At 37.9% G+C, this 16,213-nt stretch overlaps 2 protein-coding genes across 3 annotated transcripts; one reads left to right on the top strand and one right to left on the bottom strand.

The window, feature by feature from the left end:
• Positions 1-9,487: 9,487 nt before the first annotated feature.
• On the top strand, positions 9,488-14,105 carry LOC110868716 (protein LONGIFOLIA 1). Its single transcript, XM_022117956.2, has 4 exons — positions 9,488-10,034; positions 11,197-11,237; positions 11,642-13,202; positions 13,290-14,105. The coding sequence occupies exons 1-4, from the start codon at positions 9,890-9,892 to the stop codon at positions 13,973-13,975; spliced, it is 2,433 nt and encodes an 810-aa protein (XP_021973648.1). The 5' UTR covers positions 9,488-9,889; the 3' UTR covers positions 13,976-14,105.
• Positions 11,229-16,141, bottom strand: LOC110868717 (transcription initiation factor TFIID subunit 8). Of its 2 annotated transcripts, none has more exons than XM_035975325.1 (2): positions 14,870-16,141; positions 11,229-11,534 (listed from the first exon to the last, which is right to left on the bottom strand). In XM_035975325.1, exon 1 carries the CDS (start codon positions 15,916-15,918, stop codon positions 14,899-14,901), a length of 1,020 nt encoding a protein of 339 aa, XP_035831218.1. In that variant the 5' UTR covers positions 15,919-16,141; the 3' UTR covers positions 11,229-11,534; positions 14,870-14,898. The 2 variants fall into 2 exon arrangements, with proteins under 2 accessions (XP_035831218.1, XP_021973649.1); XM_022117957.2 differs by lacking the exon at positions 11,229-11,534 and adding an exon at positions 13,901-14,035.
• Positions 16,142-16,213: the final 72 nt, after the last annotated feature.

Genomic DNA, 16,213 nt, shown 5'->3' with positions numbered 1-16,213 from the left:
AAGATCCTTTACATTGTTTCATGTGTGAGACAAAAAACGGTTATTTACTATTGTATGCATTACTTTTTATAAGATTACACTTGCCTATTCGTAGTTTTGTGTTTGTTTTTTAGTTAATTTGGATTTTTACAACTATTTAAAACTTGGGTTGATAAATCACACATCACCAACCAAGTTCTTTGCGGATGTTACTAAATCAAAATTAGACAATAATGTTTACCATCAAAGGTAACGAAACGTCTAAGGGTGTTAGTCGGGTTATTTAATCGGGTTTTCGGGTTTTTTGATTTGGGTTTTCTGATTTTTTTATTTGGGAAATATTTATTCAAAACCCGTTCTATCTAAAGCTTGAGTAAATCGGGTTCGGGTTTAATCGGGTCGGTTTTTATCGGTAATCGGGTTTAGTCATTCAAAAAATAAGACACGTAAACAATATACATAGAAACAAAAAATAGGAAACACTTGAATAGTAGGTGAAAGATTGCTTCTGGATTGTTCCAATAACAAATACATGGAATGGAACTTGATTTATGTCGATAACAAAAGAAACTATAGTGATAGTCGGTAATCGGGCATCATCGTCTGTTACATAATAGAATAGATTTTAATAGTCTAAGGACTATTATTGTAATAGAATAATATTAAAGGGACTAAAGTTGTACTTTGTAATAGTTAGTTTGTTATTAGCAGTTAATAAAAGTGAAACAACCCTCAAGCTAACAGCTATGCTTGAATTGGGTTTCCCTCTCTTCCTCTCTGTGTTTTTCTCAATTTCAGGCTAACAATTGGTATCAGAGCCACCGATTCTCATCGGAGCTCCGGCCAATCACCATTAATTCCGATCATCGTCCTCAATTGTTCTATTGTTCTTTCAATTCATATTCTGTTTTCATTTCTTAGCTTCTTTTCATTTTGAACGAGGAATTGATCTTTCTTGGTCATTTCATTCCATCAAATTGATCATTTGGATCATTCGATTCCAGTGGATCGATCTATTTGAGATTTGTCCATTCTTGTATTCATCTTCTCTCCAATCAATCATTCTCTTCCATTTTCCAATTCTTTAAATCCATAATAAAATGACTACTCGTAATCAAGAAGTGGATAAGATAGCCAAGGATGTTAGTAGGCTGGATCAGTTTACTGTGCAGACTCAAGAAGGTTTATTGAGTCTTAAATCAGCCTTTGATCAATTGCAAGCTGCATTTGCAAAGATTGAGAAACAAGGGACTATGGTTCCTCGTAATGAAGGTGAGAGAGTCTGTAATAACATATTAACAAAGGATGAATTTCCCAAATTCAATGGTGATGATGTGGAAGGGTGGATGTACAAATGTGAGCATTTTTTCTCTATTGATGAAACCCCTGAAAAATACAAGGTCAGGTATGCTGCTGTCCATTTAGAGGGAAGGGCATTACAATGGCATCAAGGGTTCATGAAGTCAACAGGGAAATAGATTAGTGACATAACTTGGGATGAATATACAAGAAATGCTTCAACAAGATTTGCAGCAACATTAATAGAAGATGCTATGGGTGCATTGAAAGCATTAACACAAACAGGTGAGTTGGAGGATTACTGTGATGAATTTGATTTGTTGTTGAATAAAGTAACCCTACCAGATGAATATACAATCAACTTATTCATTGAAGGCTTAAAACCAGAAATTAAATGTCAAGTAAAAATGTTTAAGCCGAAAACATTGAGAGAGACATATTCTTTGGCAAGAATGCAAAATCAGTCAAATAAGGTAATGGGTTGGGGAGGTATGAGTAGTACAGGGTATGCTGGCCATAAATACAATTCCACAAGAACTAATAACTTGACCAACATTGGGAAGCAACCTGTTTTGGCAACTCCTGTAAATTCAGTTCCTTCCAATGCTATTGTACCCAAGAAAGTAAGTAACAAGTATATGGATGATAAAAGAGCCAAAGGAGAATGTTTCTTTTGTAATGAGAAGTATGTGGCTGGTCATAGTAGGGTTTGTAAGGGCAACAAACAGTTATTTTTGGTTGAGGTTGAGGAGTATCAAGAAGGGAATGATGAACAGCCAATAGAAGAGGAAGAATTGATTCCAAGTGTCCCACAAATTTCATTGAATGCATTAATGGGAATTCCATCTTACTCGACTATGCAAGTAGTGGGTATGGTTGGAACAAGATATTTGTACATATTGTTGGACAGTGGATCAACTCACAATTTCATGAGCAAGTCTTTGGCTCAGAAATTAAAATGTCCCATAACAAAAATTCCCAATGTGCAAGTAACAGTGGCTGATGGTAATAAGGTAGAGTGTGTTAACCTGTGCAAAGACTTCCAATGGGTCATGCAGGGAAATTGGTTTACAGCTGATATGATGGTCATTGATTTAGACAATTATGATATCGTGTTGGGCATACAATGGTTGGAAACACTAAATGACATAGTGTGGAATTTCAAGAACCTCACTATGAAGTTTAATGTAGCTGGCCAAGATTTTGAATTAAAAGGAACAAAAAGAAGGAATGTGGGCTTATCTTCTATGGAGAAAATTACAAGTCTAATTCAAGATGAAGAGAAGGTAGTGCAGGCTCAGTTATTCATGATTCAAGATTCAGCTAGTTCTCAAAGTATGTATCAGCCAGTGATTGGTAAAGAACAAGAACATGAAGAGTTGACAAACTTGTTAAAAGACTATGAAGATATTTTTGAAGTACCAAAAGGGCTACCTCCTGCAAGACCATTTGATCACAGAATTGTGCTTAAAGATGAGAAGGTTAATCTAAATTTGAAACCCTATAGGTATCACAGTGCTCAGAAGGATATAATTGAGCAAATGACACAAGAATTAATGGATTCTGGGGTAATCAGGCACAGCAACAGTTCATTTGCAGCACCTGTAGTTCTTGTGAAGAAGAAAGATGGTTCCTGGAGAATGTGTGTTGACTATAGGAGACTTAATGAAGCCACAGTGAAAGATGTCTTCCCAATTCCTCTTATTGAAGAACTATTAGATGAACTACACGGGGCTGTTATTTTCTCCAAATTGGACCTCAGATCAGGCTACCACCAAGTAAGAATGTATGAGCCTGACATTCATAAAACTGCATTCAAAACTCATCAGGGCCATTATGAATTTTTAGTGTTACCTTTTGGTCTAACAAATGCCCCTGCCACATTTCAGTCACTTATGAATGCCACTTTTAAAGAAGTTTTGAGGAAGTGTGCATTAGTGTTCTTTGATGATATATTAGTGTACAGCAATAGCTGGACTCAGCATTTGATTGATTTAAAGACTGTTTTGGAATTGATGAGGCAAAACTCTTTAAAAGCAAAGAAGTCTGAGTGTTCATTTGCTGGTGAAAGAGTTGAATACTTGGGGCATATCATTACCAAAGAAGGAGTGTCAACAGATCCTGCTAAGATTAGTGCAATACAAGAATGGCCTACCCCTCTCACTGTCAAACAGTTAAGAGGTTTCCTTGGGTTGGCTGGATATTACAGGAGATTAATTAAGAATTTTGGTATTCTGGCTAGACCATTAACTGATTTGTTAAAAAAAGAAGGGTTCAAATGGAATAAGGAAGCACAGATGGCCTTTGATCACTTGAAACAGGTGCTTAGTTCTCCTCATGTGTTAAAGTTACCTGATTTTTCAAAAACTTTCATCATTGAAACTGATGCCTCAACCAAAGGCATGGGAGCAGTTTTAATGCAAGAAGGGCACCCTTTGTCCTTCATCAGCAAGGCCCTTTCTACTAGACAGCAGAGTTTATCTGTCTATGAGAAAGAATTACTTGCCATTATTATGGCAGTAAAACATTGGCACCATTATTTGGTGACCAAACATTTTGTAATCAAAACTGATCATCAAAGTCTGAAACATTTGCTTGAACAAAAGATAGTAACCCCTCTACAGCAAAAATGGCTTTCTAAACTTTTGGGATATGATTATGAAATCTGTTATAAGAAGGGGGTAGAGAATGGTGGCAGATGCCTTATCAAGGGTACAGGGTATGGCTTTATTTAAGATAAGCATTAGTGCAGTGAATCATGTGTTGTGGCCAAGGATTCAAGAATCGTGGCAAAAAGATCCCATTACCAAAGAGTTGATTAACAAGCTGCAGCAGGGAATAGTTATTAAAAATAAAACTTGGGATGGGAAAATGTTGAAAAGGAAGAATAAACTGTTAATTGCTGCTGATAAAGAGTTGAGAAAAGACATTATTACCCTTTATCATTCATCTCCTATGGGGGGTCATTCAGGGGTAAATCCTACCACCATAAGAATCAAGGAACTATTCTATTGGAAAGTCTGTTTTAAAGAGGTGCAAAGATTTGTGAAAGAATGCTCAGTTTGTCAGAGAGCTAAATACGAAACAATTGCTTATCCTGGGCTACTACAACCTTTACCAGTTCCTAAAACCATCTTCAGTGATATCTCAATGGATTTCATTTCTGGATTACCTAAAATCCAGGGTAAAGACACAATTATGGTGGTAGTGGATAGGTTTACTAAGTATGGTCACTTCATACTTTTAAGCCATCCCTATACAGCTGCTAAAGTTGCCAATGTGTTTTTAGACAATGTCTTTAAAATCCATGGGAATCCTGACACTATTGTGTCTGAAAGAGACCCAGTGTTTCTCAGTGCTTTTTGGCAGGAATTTATGAAGTTACAAGGGGTAAAACTGGCAATGTCCTCAGCCTATCATCCTCAGTCTGATGGGCAGACAGAGGTATTGAACAGATGCTTAGAAGCCTATCTAAGAAGCATGTGTATGGATGCTCCTCTAACATGGGTTAAATGGGTGCCTCTTGCTCAGTGGTGGTATAACACTTCTTGGCACTCCTCCATTAAAATGTCTCCATATGAAGCCTTGTTTAGAATCAAACCAAACCTTCATATTCCTTATATACCTGGTGATACCCCTATAGCTGCTGTGGAGGAATTGCATAGAGAAAGGGAAGCCATGATACAAAAGCTAAAAATGAACTTAAACTCTGCAAGAAACAGAATGAAGCAGCTTTCTGATGCTCACAGAACTGATAGAGAATTCCAGGTGGGAGAATGGGTCTATGTTAAACTTCACCCCTTTGCTCAAAACTCCTTAAAGGCTCATCATAACAGGAAGTTATCACCTAAGTATTTTGGGTCATTCCTGATCCTTCAAAGAATTGGCAAGGTAGCCTACCAGTTGGACCTGCCAGATACTGCTCAAATTCACCATACTTTTCATGTGTCTTTACTCAAGAAGGCCCATGGATCAATCACACCTATGCTGATTTACCACAAGGTCCCAGATTTGTTTTGCAGCCTAGAGCAGTATTGGACAGGCAAGTGGTTAAGAAAGGACACAAAGCAGCTATGAAGATTTTGGTTCATTGGGAAGGGCTGCCTGTGACAGAAGCCTCTTGGGAATTTTTGGAAGATATGCAAACTACGTTCCCTGATTTTACTTTTTGAGGACAAAAATATTGATAAGGAGGGGGTATTGTTACATAATAGAATAGATTTTAATAGTCTAAGGACTATTATTGTAATAGAATAATATTAGAGGGACTAAAGTTGTACTTTGTAATAGTTAGTTTGTTATTAGCAGTTAATAAAAGTGAAACAACCCTCAAGCTAACAGCTATGCTTGAATTGGGTTTCCCTCTCTTCCTCTCTGTGTTTTTCTCAATTTCAGGCTAACATCGTCCTCCTCTTGAATAAACTAAACTAATTGTTCTATCTTCCCAATTGTATGTTGGAGGACCAGAATTATGACGTTTATTAGTAGCAACATATTTGTGTTTAAGCAATATGGTGCAACAAAACCCTAAATAAATATATAATTTGATACATGAATATGTTGATCATACATTTATGACTATTAAAGGCCGATTTCTGATGATACACGGGTGAAAGATGATAACCACAAGTTGCGTAGAAAATGATTTTAGAAAAATAGAACCTATCTGACCACATACATAGATTTTACTAGGCCCCCTTTCCATCTTGTCTAGTTTTTATAATAAATAATGGGGAATTGGCCTGTAATAATCTCTAGATTTTGTTGGCCACTAATAATCTCACCTTAGAATATCCCCCCCCCCCACCAGTCCCACCTTTCACCTATTTTTCCTACAATGGTCCCCCGTTAAAAAAACTTAACGGAGTTAAACTTTTTTCCAAATTACAAACAGATTTTTAGGGCTTTTGATCAGAACGATGATATGAGTCCATTGATGTAAAACTTACTTCGAAATGGTGCTCCAAGTGACTTAATTTTGGTTAATTGGAAATTTAAACACCCGAATTGAAGCGCCGTTTTCATCGTTTGGAGCACCGTTTCGAGGCAAGTTTTACATCAATGGACTCGTATTATCGTTCTAATCAAAAGCCCTAAAAAATATGTTTGTAATGTGGAAAAAAGCTTAACTCCGTTAAGTTTTTTTAATGGGGGACCATTGTAGGAAAAAATAGTTGAAAGGTGAGACTGATGGGGGGAATATTCAGATGTGGGGTTATTAATGGCCAATAAGGTCTAGGTGGGATTATTACAGGCCAATTTCCCATAAATAATTGAGTTAAATGTAATTTTAATCCTTGTAGTTTAGGCCATTTTGTCAGTTTAGTCCAAAGTTTTTATTTTTCGCCCGTTTGTCAAAAAAGGTTTTATCGTTGTCATTTTAGTCCAATGGGTATTCATTTTTTCCAATGGAGTCCACTTTTTTGGTGTTCAAATTTTCATAACAAAACGTTAAAATTTTCGTGTCGGTCCTAGTTCAGGTCTGGTCAGAGCGAGGTTTAAACGAGATTTAAAAAAAAAAACAAACTATACAAAGATTGAACTCATAACCTCTTGTTGTTATAGAGGGAAGTTTACCACTACACCAACTTTCCTTTACTTTCTATGGTGTCCACCTAATTGTATTTATGAGGTTCTTATAAAATTTAATATATCAGATCTACTAATTTTTTTAAAAACATTGGGGTCCGGGTACCCCGACCCGTTCAATGTGGGTCCACCCTTGCCCACAGATTAAAAATAAAACATTTGGACTAAACTGACAAAATGACCCACCCACAAAAACTAAAATGAAATTTAACTCTAAATAATTATTATACATGATTGTTGAATGATTATTTATTCGTATTATCGACGACTATAAAGTAAAATGGCCTGTTTGTACATAGTTTTATTAGAGGAAAACGTGCCATGCATAATACAAATGGCCCATCACCATCCCTCCTTCCTTCCAAAGACGCATGTGACCATATTCAAAATTCAGTTAATAATAATAATAATAATAATAATAATAATAATAATAATAATAATAATAATAATAATAATAATAATAATAATAATAATAATTATTCAACTATAATTATTTTGATACGACTTTCATGACCATGCATGCACATGGTGATTGAGTGGGCGAGAAATGTTAGGGCTTTGAACGTGTCATTCGGTCACAAAAACACATATACCAACTTATACCTCATCCAATAACACTTGTACCTTCGAATATATATGATTGCATACATACATATATACAATTATACATACATGTTGCATATTTTAGGTAATTAGGATTTATAGAAAAACCAAATGGGTAATTATATATCGATGCAAATAAGATGTATATTACACGCTTTTACAAGTCTATTTTAATGTAAAAAACCAAGGAACTTGGGAGTTCAAGGGGACAACAGCCCCTTGACAGGGTTCCAAACGCCTCCTTGGTGGGAGTTCGAGAGAAACGCTCTAGGCAGGGTCCGTGGCTAGCGTCAATGGTGTGGGTATTGCTAGTAATTGACGATTGATAATGACTGCTATTGCTTGGTAGCAAAAATGTGCCAAAGTAGTAATAGTGATGTGGAAGCATCTTATAATTCAATAGCAGCTATGAACATCGGTAGTGATAGAGTAACTACTGAGCGCTTACTGATGTAATTGTTGTAACTACCTATCGTTATATTCCTAAACAAATAACCACCAACTGAAACGTTATGATGGTTTAACCCATATACATGAAAGCCATTTGGTCTAACTTCAAATTTGACATAAAAGAACTTCTCGTTTTTTGGTAGCAAAAATGTGTCTAAGTAGCAACTGAGATGTGGTAGCATCTTGTAATTCAGTAGCAACTATGAACTTTTGTAGCGATAGAGTAACTACTGAGCGGTTACCGATGTAACTATTGTAACTACCTATGATTGTATCCCATTACCCCTAACCGTATAACCACCAACTAAAATGTTGCGATGATTTAACCGTTATAAATAGAAGTTATTTGGTACAATTTCAAATCTCAAATTTCAAATAAAAGAACTTCTGGTTCTTAGAACTTCACTTTCTGTCTTATTAGTTTCGTATACCAACAAAGTTTTCAATCTAAAAAGTGACTCAACACGATTCAGAGTGTTATTCAAGTGACAAACGAAATCTCAAAACCTACAATCCATGCATAACATCGGTTGTACTATATACAACAATAGGTACATGGATGCATCACATGAGAGAATTTGGCTTTAAAGTAAATATAATGAAACAAAGGTACAAGTTAGCATCTTGGGTACTATTCTAACTTGATCACTTTCCATATCAAACCATAGTCACCTGTCCAAGGTAACCACTACCCACAATATCATGGGTCCCACTTTCAAGATTACTACTACTAAAGCATAAAGTACAACCATAGTATGGTGTTGTGTTCCAACATTGGACTTTATCACTAAATAAATAACAATGAATGAATGACAGAAAACCACAAAGCAAGAAACATCAATCAAAGGAATTGATGTAATAAATGTAAGAATTAAATAAGCATTTAACTTGACAAGATCGATACACCCATTTAGACTTTACTTCATCAAGTACATGTCTTTGTTGGAGGATAATACTTGCCTTACATTTGCATTTATTTATGAAAGGTGTAACTATTGTCACACCCAAATGCCTATATGCACATTAAAAAGGGCTTTTTGTCCTATATGCACACCCTGCAGTGTCGAGCTGTGGTCAAAGCGCGGCGTTTTGGTCCGGTCAACCAGACAAAAGACTGACGGGTGTCTGACGGGTCTGTTGACCGGATCAAAACGCCGAGCTTTGGCCGCGTTTTGGTCCTGTCAACCAGACAAAAGACTGACCGGGTGTATGGTTGACAGGACCAAAACGCGGCCAAAACTTGGCGTTTTGGTCCGGTCAACAGACCCGTCAGACGGGTGCCCGTCAGCCTTTGACTGGTTGACCGGACCAAAACGTCGCGCTTTGGCCACAGCTCGACACTGCAAGGTGTGCGTATAGGACAAAAAAAACCCTTTTTAGGCTGCCTATCTACACACAAAGTGTGCAAATAGTCTCCCCCTTTATTAAAAGACAGTAAACTTATGTTAAATTACCAACTCAACCCACCAAGAAAACTCAAAGAATGAGGAATATGATGAATACAAAAGGGTAAATTGGTCATTTTGGAAAAAGATAAGTTTACAAAAGACCTTTAGAACTTGAAGTTTCCATACATTTTACTAAAACTCCAATCACCTGACAAACACCACATGAAGAGGCCAGACTCCAGACCCACAAACATTATTTTGTCCACATGGATGGCCAGTGCACATCTGACCCACTAATTCCCCCCTCTCTCTCTAGAATTTGTTAAATATTTTCCCTCTCATTCTTAAAATTTGACACCTAATTCACTTCCCACTAAAAAAAAATCAACAATGCCTACATATATTCCATCATATCCTCTTCTGTAAACAGTAAGAACCAAAAAAAGCTACAATCTTGGAACTTTTTAGGTTGCACCCAACAAAAGAAAGAATATTATGATATTAATTCAATAATCTTTTTTATAAAATCTTTGAGTTTTGATTATTTGAAAATAAGAAACGGTGCAGTGGTGGTGGTGCAAATGGGAGATAAGGAGGTTTTGCATACTTTGAGAGGTGATAAACAGAAGCAAGTAGGATGCATGAATGGTCTCTTCCAGATGTTTGACCACCGCTACTTTCTTGGTCAACGCCGAAATGGTCACACCCACAAGAGGCTGCCTCCAGGTATGGATGAATTATGAATGTTTTAGTTCAACTTATGGGGTGTTTGGGACAACTGTTTGTTTCAAACTTGTGCTTATTTCGCGTGTAAATGACCGAATAAGCGGTTGGATAAGTAGATAACCAGTTTTAATAAGTAATCCCAATGAAACAGGAAGCCACGGAAAGATGGATGAATTGCAAGAAACTTATAGAACAGCAACAAGTTTCATAATAACTATGTGAATTTGCATAAAATTCTTAACAAAGCGCATACATGTAGGGCTGCAAACAAACCGACGAACCGTTCCGTTTGTGTTCATTCGTTTATGTTCAGTAACGTGTTCGTTTGTGGTTTATGTTCGATAGATAGCTCACCAGGGATTTTAATTTTATGTTTTGTTTAAATACTTCAAATTTCCCACTAATAAAATATTTAATAGAGTGAATTTCAAGGATTGTCCTTTATCTTTATACCCATTTTCAGGAGTTGTCCTTTATGTTCAAAATTGACGAGTTTTGTCCTTTATGTTTTCATATCATACACGTTTTGTCCTTTAGGCCTAACCCAGTTAGTTTTTTCAGTTAAATTTGGTCATATGCTTTGCACATGAGGGCATTTTTGTCAATTTAAAGGTAAGTTCAACGGCAGATTTACAGCTCAAAGCTTCTGCAACCTTTGAATCAACAAAAATGCCGTCATGTGCAAAGCACATGACCAAATTTAACTGAAAAAACTAACTGGGTTAGGCCTAAAGGACAAAACGTGTATGAACATAAAAAAATGTTGTATTAACTGGGTTAGGCCTATAAATATTAGTTTATTGTATATTACATTGTATATCACTAGGGTTGATCTATGTAATGTTTGTGATTAAAAATGTAGATTTTATTCGAAATTTAATATATGTTCGTTTGTATTCGATTATGTTCATGAACGTTTGTTTGTGTAAATGAACATTTGTTTGTGTTACCTAAAATTAACGAACGAACACGAACAAAAAATCTCGTTCATGAACACTTTTATTTCCTTAATGAACGAACATGAACAAGGCCTTGTTTGTGTTTATCCGGTTCGTTTGCAGCCCTACTTTTGACTATTTGTAAGCTATCATATCGGCATGTAATCATCATAGAAACATTTTTGTTTAGCTTTTGTAACAAATTGCAAATTGTCTGTCTGTAGGTCAAAGTAACAATGGTGAAACAGAGCTCATGAATGACAAGGTAAGACCAATACTTTTTACTCTAGCCACCATACTTGTAATTTCATTGCAAAATAACCTACAAATCGCCTAAAACCGGCCACTTGACCATAGGGGCGGTTCTTAGAAGGGCTGCGGCAGGGCCACGGCCCGGGCAAGTTTTTCGGCCGTAGTGCTAATTTTCCGCATTTCGATCGAAATTGTTTATATATACTATTTTTGGCCCAGGCTTGCCTGGGCTTTTTTTAGTGCTCGTGTCTTTCGGCCCTGGCACGTTCAACGGGCAAGATCCGCCACTGCTTGACCATATCTTTGTGTTCTGTAATCTGTATGCATTTTAGCAAGTATAACATTTGGTTTTACAAAAGAAATTACAAGTGTACGGTTAAAAAAAGTCGCACTGAATAATATTTCGGTTGCTTGCAGGAAAACTCCCCAAAGGCGGTCATTAAAGAGAAAAACAGTCTCTCTATCGAATTACCAAGAAACTCGATTTCTTCTTCTAGCTCGTCTACCGCCATGCCACCATTAGATTGTAGCAAACGAGTTCAAACAGAATTGTCGTCTTGCCAAAGTGTCATCTCCGAACCCTCTTCAACTCCATTTTTACACAAAAAACAACCCGATCTGTTTGTGCAATCACCTGATATCAGAGATGTCGTAAAGGATTCAATGACCAGAGAACCGCGTGTGGTATCAATTAAAAGAGTGGCAAAAGACGAACGAGTAGGGCCCACGATGAAGCACGTTGATTCCCCGAGGCCGTCCCCGCACGAAAAACCCATTCAGTACGAGAGAATTTATAGGAACCTGAAGGAATTAAAGGAGACAACACGGTTCTCGTGTGATGGACGGGAATCACGGTACCAGATGAAATCCGGTATGACGATCAAAGAGCTTCCGAGGTTGTCACTCGACAGCAGTAATTCCACTAAGGATCGAACGAGTAATAAGCGAACATCGTCAAGTGTTGTCGCTAGATTGATGGGTTTGGAAGCTCTAACACCCTCCGTTGATGAAAGTAAAACCTCGAAAACAAACGGATGTTTTTACGAAGAGTCGGTCGTGAACTCAAAACTATCAAGAAAAGAGGAAGAATTAAAGCATGATTGTACTTCTGTATCCCCAGGGGTTCACAAAACTCAAAGGGGGGTTAAAGTCAATCATGTATTTACAAGAATACCCCTGGAAACGGCTCCATGGAAGCAAGAACGCGGCGGTCGGGGCCCATGGAAGCCACCTTTCAAGAGTAAGAAAGGTCCACGACGAGCTAAACCGGGTTCACTGTCGATTTACGATGAGATAGAAAAACGTTTGACCGAACACGAGTTCGAATCAGCTGGAAAGGATCTCAGAGCCCTTAAGCAGATTCTAGAAGCAATGCAAAAGACGAAAAACAGGTTAGAGAACGAAGAATACGCATTCAATAATAGCAACGCTGATGATAGGTTGAGCCAAAAAGTTGACCAACCGGTTTCCCCCGCTATAACTCCAAAAAAGGTCAAACAGACTGAAGCTAGACGAGATATGGTTCGTAGGAGTCGGTTGAAAGATCCAAACGTAAGAGAATGTTCTGGAACTGTGAGCCGAAAAATGCAGAGATCAAAGAACAGTATAATCGGGCCATCGTCTGATTTGAGCAGGCCCAAGAAGCAACCCGGTATGCAACGACCTCCGTTGGGCTCAACGAACAAACATCCAAAGGCAAAAACCGTAGATCAACGGCAAGACAGTAGTGATACAAGAAACTTGAGTCAACAAAGTGAAACGGTTTCCTTCCAATCGAATGATTCAGAAGTCACGAGTACCGAGTGGAGCCAAGAGGTCAATAGCCCGTTTCAACGAAAGAAAAACCACAGGGTGAGTGAGTCAACAGCTAAACATGACAAACATACCATGGAACAACCCAGCCCCGTCTCGGTTCTTGATGCATTCTACACAGAAGACACGCCATCTCCCGTAAAGATGAAAGCTATTTCCTTTAACGGTACATATCGAAATCTACCGAACTACGTACCTTGTTGAGTTGTTTCTGATAATATTTATTAAGCTTTTTATCTCTTTATCGTTTCAGACGACGAAAACTTACAATTTGAAGAGGCACAACATCAGTATTCTGAGTTCGATAAGATGAAACTAGAAAAAATAAAGAACTTAGTTCATCAAATTGAACTATTGAACACAAACACCGATGAGGATGAAACTGGAGATCACAGATATGTAGAAGAGATATTATTAGCCTCGGGATGCTTACGAGATCTAGACGGTACCGCCGCAATAGCTCAACTTCACCCAACCGCCGGTTTCATTAACCCTGAGTTATTCCATGTTTTGGAGAAAACCAAAATACGCGACAAAAAGTTTATGAGATCGAAAATAAGAAGAAAATTGGTATTTGATACTGTGAACGACATTCTTGGCGATAAACTAGCCAGGTTCGGTCCTTTAGGGCCACATAAACGGAGGACTCGGAATGCAGATACGTTACTGAAAGAATTATGGTCGGGAATTGACGGTCTGCAAAATAAACAAGAAATAGGCGTACCCGATGAAGATGATGAAGTGACGGATATCATAAATGCAGATGTGAATAAACGGTCACAAGATTGGGATGAGTATTATCATCAGGTTCCCGATCTAGTGTTGGATATAGAACGGTTAATTTTTAAAGATTTGATTACTGAAGTTGTGAACGATCAAGTAAGCAGTCTGCATGATTGGCAAGTGAGGCCACATTGTAGGCGATTATTCCCGATGTAGGTTTCTGTTTTCTTCTCTTTTGCTGTTTTTAGAAGCATAAGTTCTAGTGAAATCATGTATCTGCAAATCAAATGTGTGTTCGAACGGATATGAATTATAATACAAAAGAAACTGCATTATGTTCGTGTTCTTTGCTTCAAAGCATTTCCCAGAATACAGGTATTTGAGCAACTCGCGCGCATATTAATACAATGTTTGACCATTAGTGAAATCATATTGTGCCATTACATTGCAATAACCATAGTATCTACTAGGGGTGCAAACGAGCCAAGCGGCTCGCGAGCTACTTGAGATCGGCTCGAGAAAAAGCTCGAAACGAGCCGAGCCGAGCTTGAGCCTGAAATAAAGCTCGTTTGTTTATCGAGCCTGAGTTCGAGCCTCGCATGTGAAGCTCGTTAGGCTCGTCGAGCCTTAGTGTAAACGAGCCGAGTCGAGCCGAGCTTATTCAAACTTGTTTACAAGCCGACCTCAAACCTAAAAATAAGCTTATTTAGTAAACGAGCCCGAGCTTCACTTATTGAGCTCGCGAGCCGAAAAAGTCTATTATTTGTATTATTTTTATTTAATATATTAATTAATAGATAATAAACGAGCCGAGCTCGAGCTTGAGAAAATACAAACGAGCCGAGCTCGAGCCTTGAAAACAAAGCTCGAATCGAGCCGAGCTCGAGCCCGAGCTCTCATAAGTTTATCGAGCTCGAACTCGAGCCTGGTCAAGCTCGGGCTCGGCTCGGCTCGTTTGCACCCCACTATCTACTTAAAGCAACGAACAAGTTATGCCAACGCACCATGTCATTCAACATATGAAAGATTTTTGTATAGATATCAAGTGAAGAATCTTAATTTAAAAGAATCACAATCGTCTTAAATTCATTACTGAGACTACAAACATACCTCTAAAACATCTTCAGTCTTCTCTTTGATCATATTCCCGTCATTTCTCGAATCACGCTTTCTGTGACTTCACGCTTTCTGTGTTTATTTGCGGTAACTGATGATTTCTTGCGCGTGTTAAACTTCAACCGCACTGCAGGTCTATTGCCTACAGAAATCTCTTTGCTACCTTCATATGTTTCAAGATCACTGCTTTTAAACCCGTGAGTTACCGGAGCAAACGTCCACAGCGAAGACACATGTTTGGCCCATACACTATGATTTCGGGCCACGTCTTCTTCCACAAGTCTAGCAGGAAGAGAAACCAAAGAAACCTTCATCTCCCCGTATTCTAAAGCAGACGCAAGAAAAGGATTATTCACTTGCCCCTTTCCACTACCACGTCCCGCTTTAATAACAAAAGGTACTTTAACGTTAAACCCACTGCAAACCAAACGCTCTTCCGCTCTCAACAACGATAACATTTCAACCTTCTGATCTCGATCAACTTCATCCTTCTTTGTCTCACTTTGTTCTATACTGGCCGAAGCCGAGCTAGTAACAGCATATGTTTCGGGATCAGGAAAACAAGGTAACCAAGGGGGTACATTATCAGGGGGCGTCTCTGCAGCACGAAAGAAACTCGGTGCACACTCCCGTTCTTTAACCACAGGAAACGACGGAACCGAATACGCAAACGCTACTTCTTCCGACTCGCCAATAAACCGAGAAATCTGGTTAACAATCCCGGACTCCAACAAACTACGATCTAAACCCGAACCGCCTACAAACCCCTGTAAAATCCCCAAATCTTCCAGCCCATGAACTATATCAAACACATTACTCTCGGTCCTACCGGCTAATTCTGCGTAAAAATTCGACAACTTTCCGATATCTTGAATGTATTTACAGGCTATAACAGATAGTGTATCAAGTGCAGAGTGTTGAAACCCTCTAAACCCTAGGGTTTCACATATTTGGGCCACTGCAATCCTTGCAAGTGACTGTACGAAATCACTATTATTCCTTTTCTTCTTCTTTGAACTAGATTCAGTTGTTGCATTGTTCATGTTATTAATGAATATCACTTCATTACAACATTATTGTATAAAAATCGAAACAAAAACAAAAACCCTAATTCTTAATTGCTAATATGATAAGTTAATCCATCATTACACGAAAGAATTCAACTCTACTATGATGAACAAATGTATGAAATAAGCATTTGAGTTAACTTACCAGATGTAAGCATACGTTAGGGTTTCTGCGATTTAACGGTAAGATGAGTTCAATGATTAACATCTGATACAGACATTTTTGAGTTTATAGAGAACGTTGAGTGATCGAGATGTGATGTAGACTTTA

The sequence above is a fragment of the Helianthus annuus genome, chromosome 7, assembly GCF_002127325.2.
Source record: "Helianthus annuus cultivar XRQ/B chromosome 7, HanXRQr2.0-SUNRISE, whole genome shotgun sequence".
In the NCBI taxonomy this organism is placed as follows: domain Eukaryota; kingdom Viridiplantae; phylum Streptophyta; class Magnoliopsida; order Asterales; family Asteraceae; genus Helianthus; species Helianthus annuus.
Note: the sequence above shows the minus strand (reverse complement) of the source record. Positions and strands in the feature narration are given on the sequence as shown.

What these genes read in the sequence shown, in the direction of transcription:
- LOC110868716 (XM_022117956.2), top strand. Translation starts at nt 9,890, where the DNA reads ATGGGAGATAAGGAGGTTTTGCATACTTTGAGAGGTGATAAACAGAAG. An exon ending in CAGAGCTCATGAATGACAAG is followed by an intron (nt 11,238 to 11,641) that starts GTAAGACCAATA and finishes GGTTGCTTGCAG; the next exon opens with GAAAACTCCCCAAAGGCGGT. An exon ending in GAAAGCTATTTCCTTTAACG is followed by an intron (nt 13,203 to 13,289) that starts GTACATATCGAA and finishes TTATCGTTTCAG; the next exon opens with ACGACGAAAACTTACAATTT.
- LOC110868717 (XM_035975325.1), bottom strand. Translation starts at nt 15,918, where the DNA reads ATGAACAATGCAACAACTGAATCTAGTTCAAAGAAGAAGAAAAGGAAT.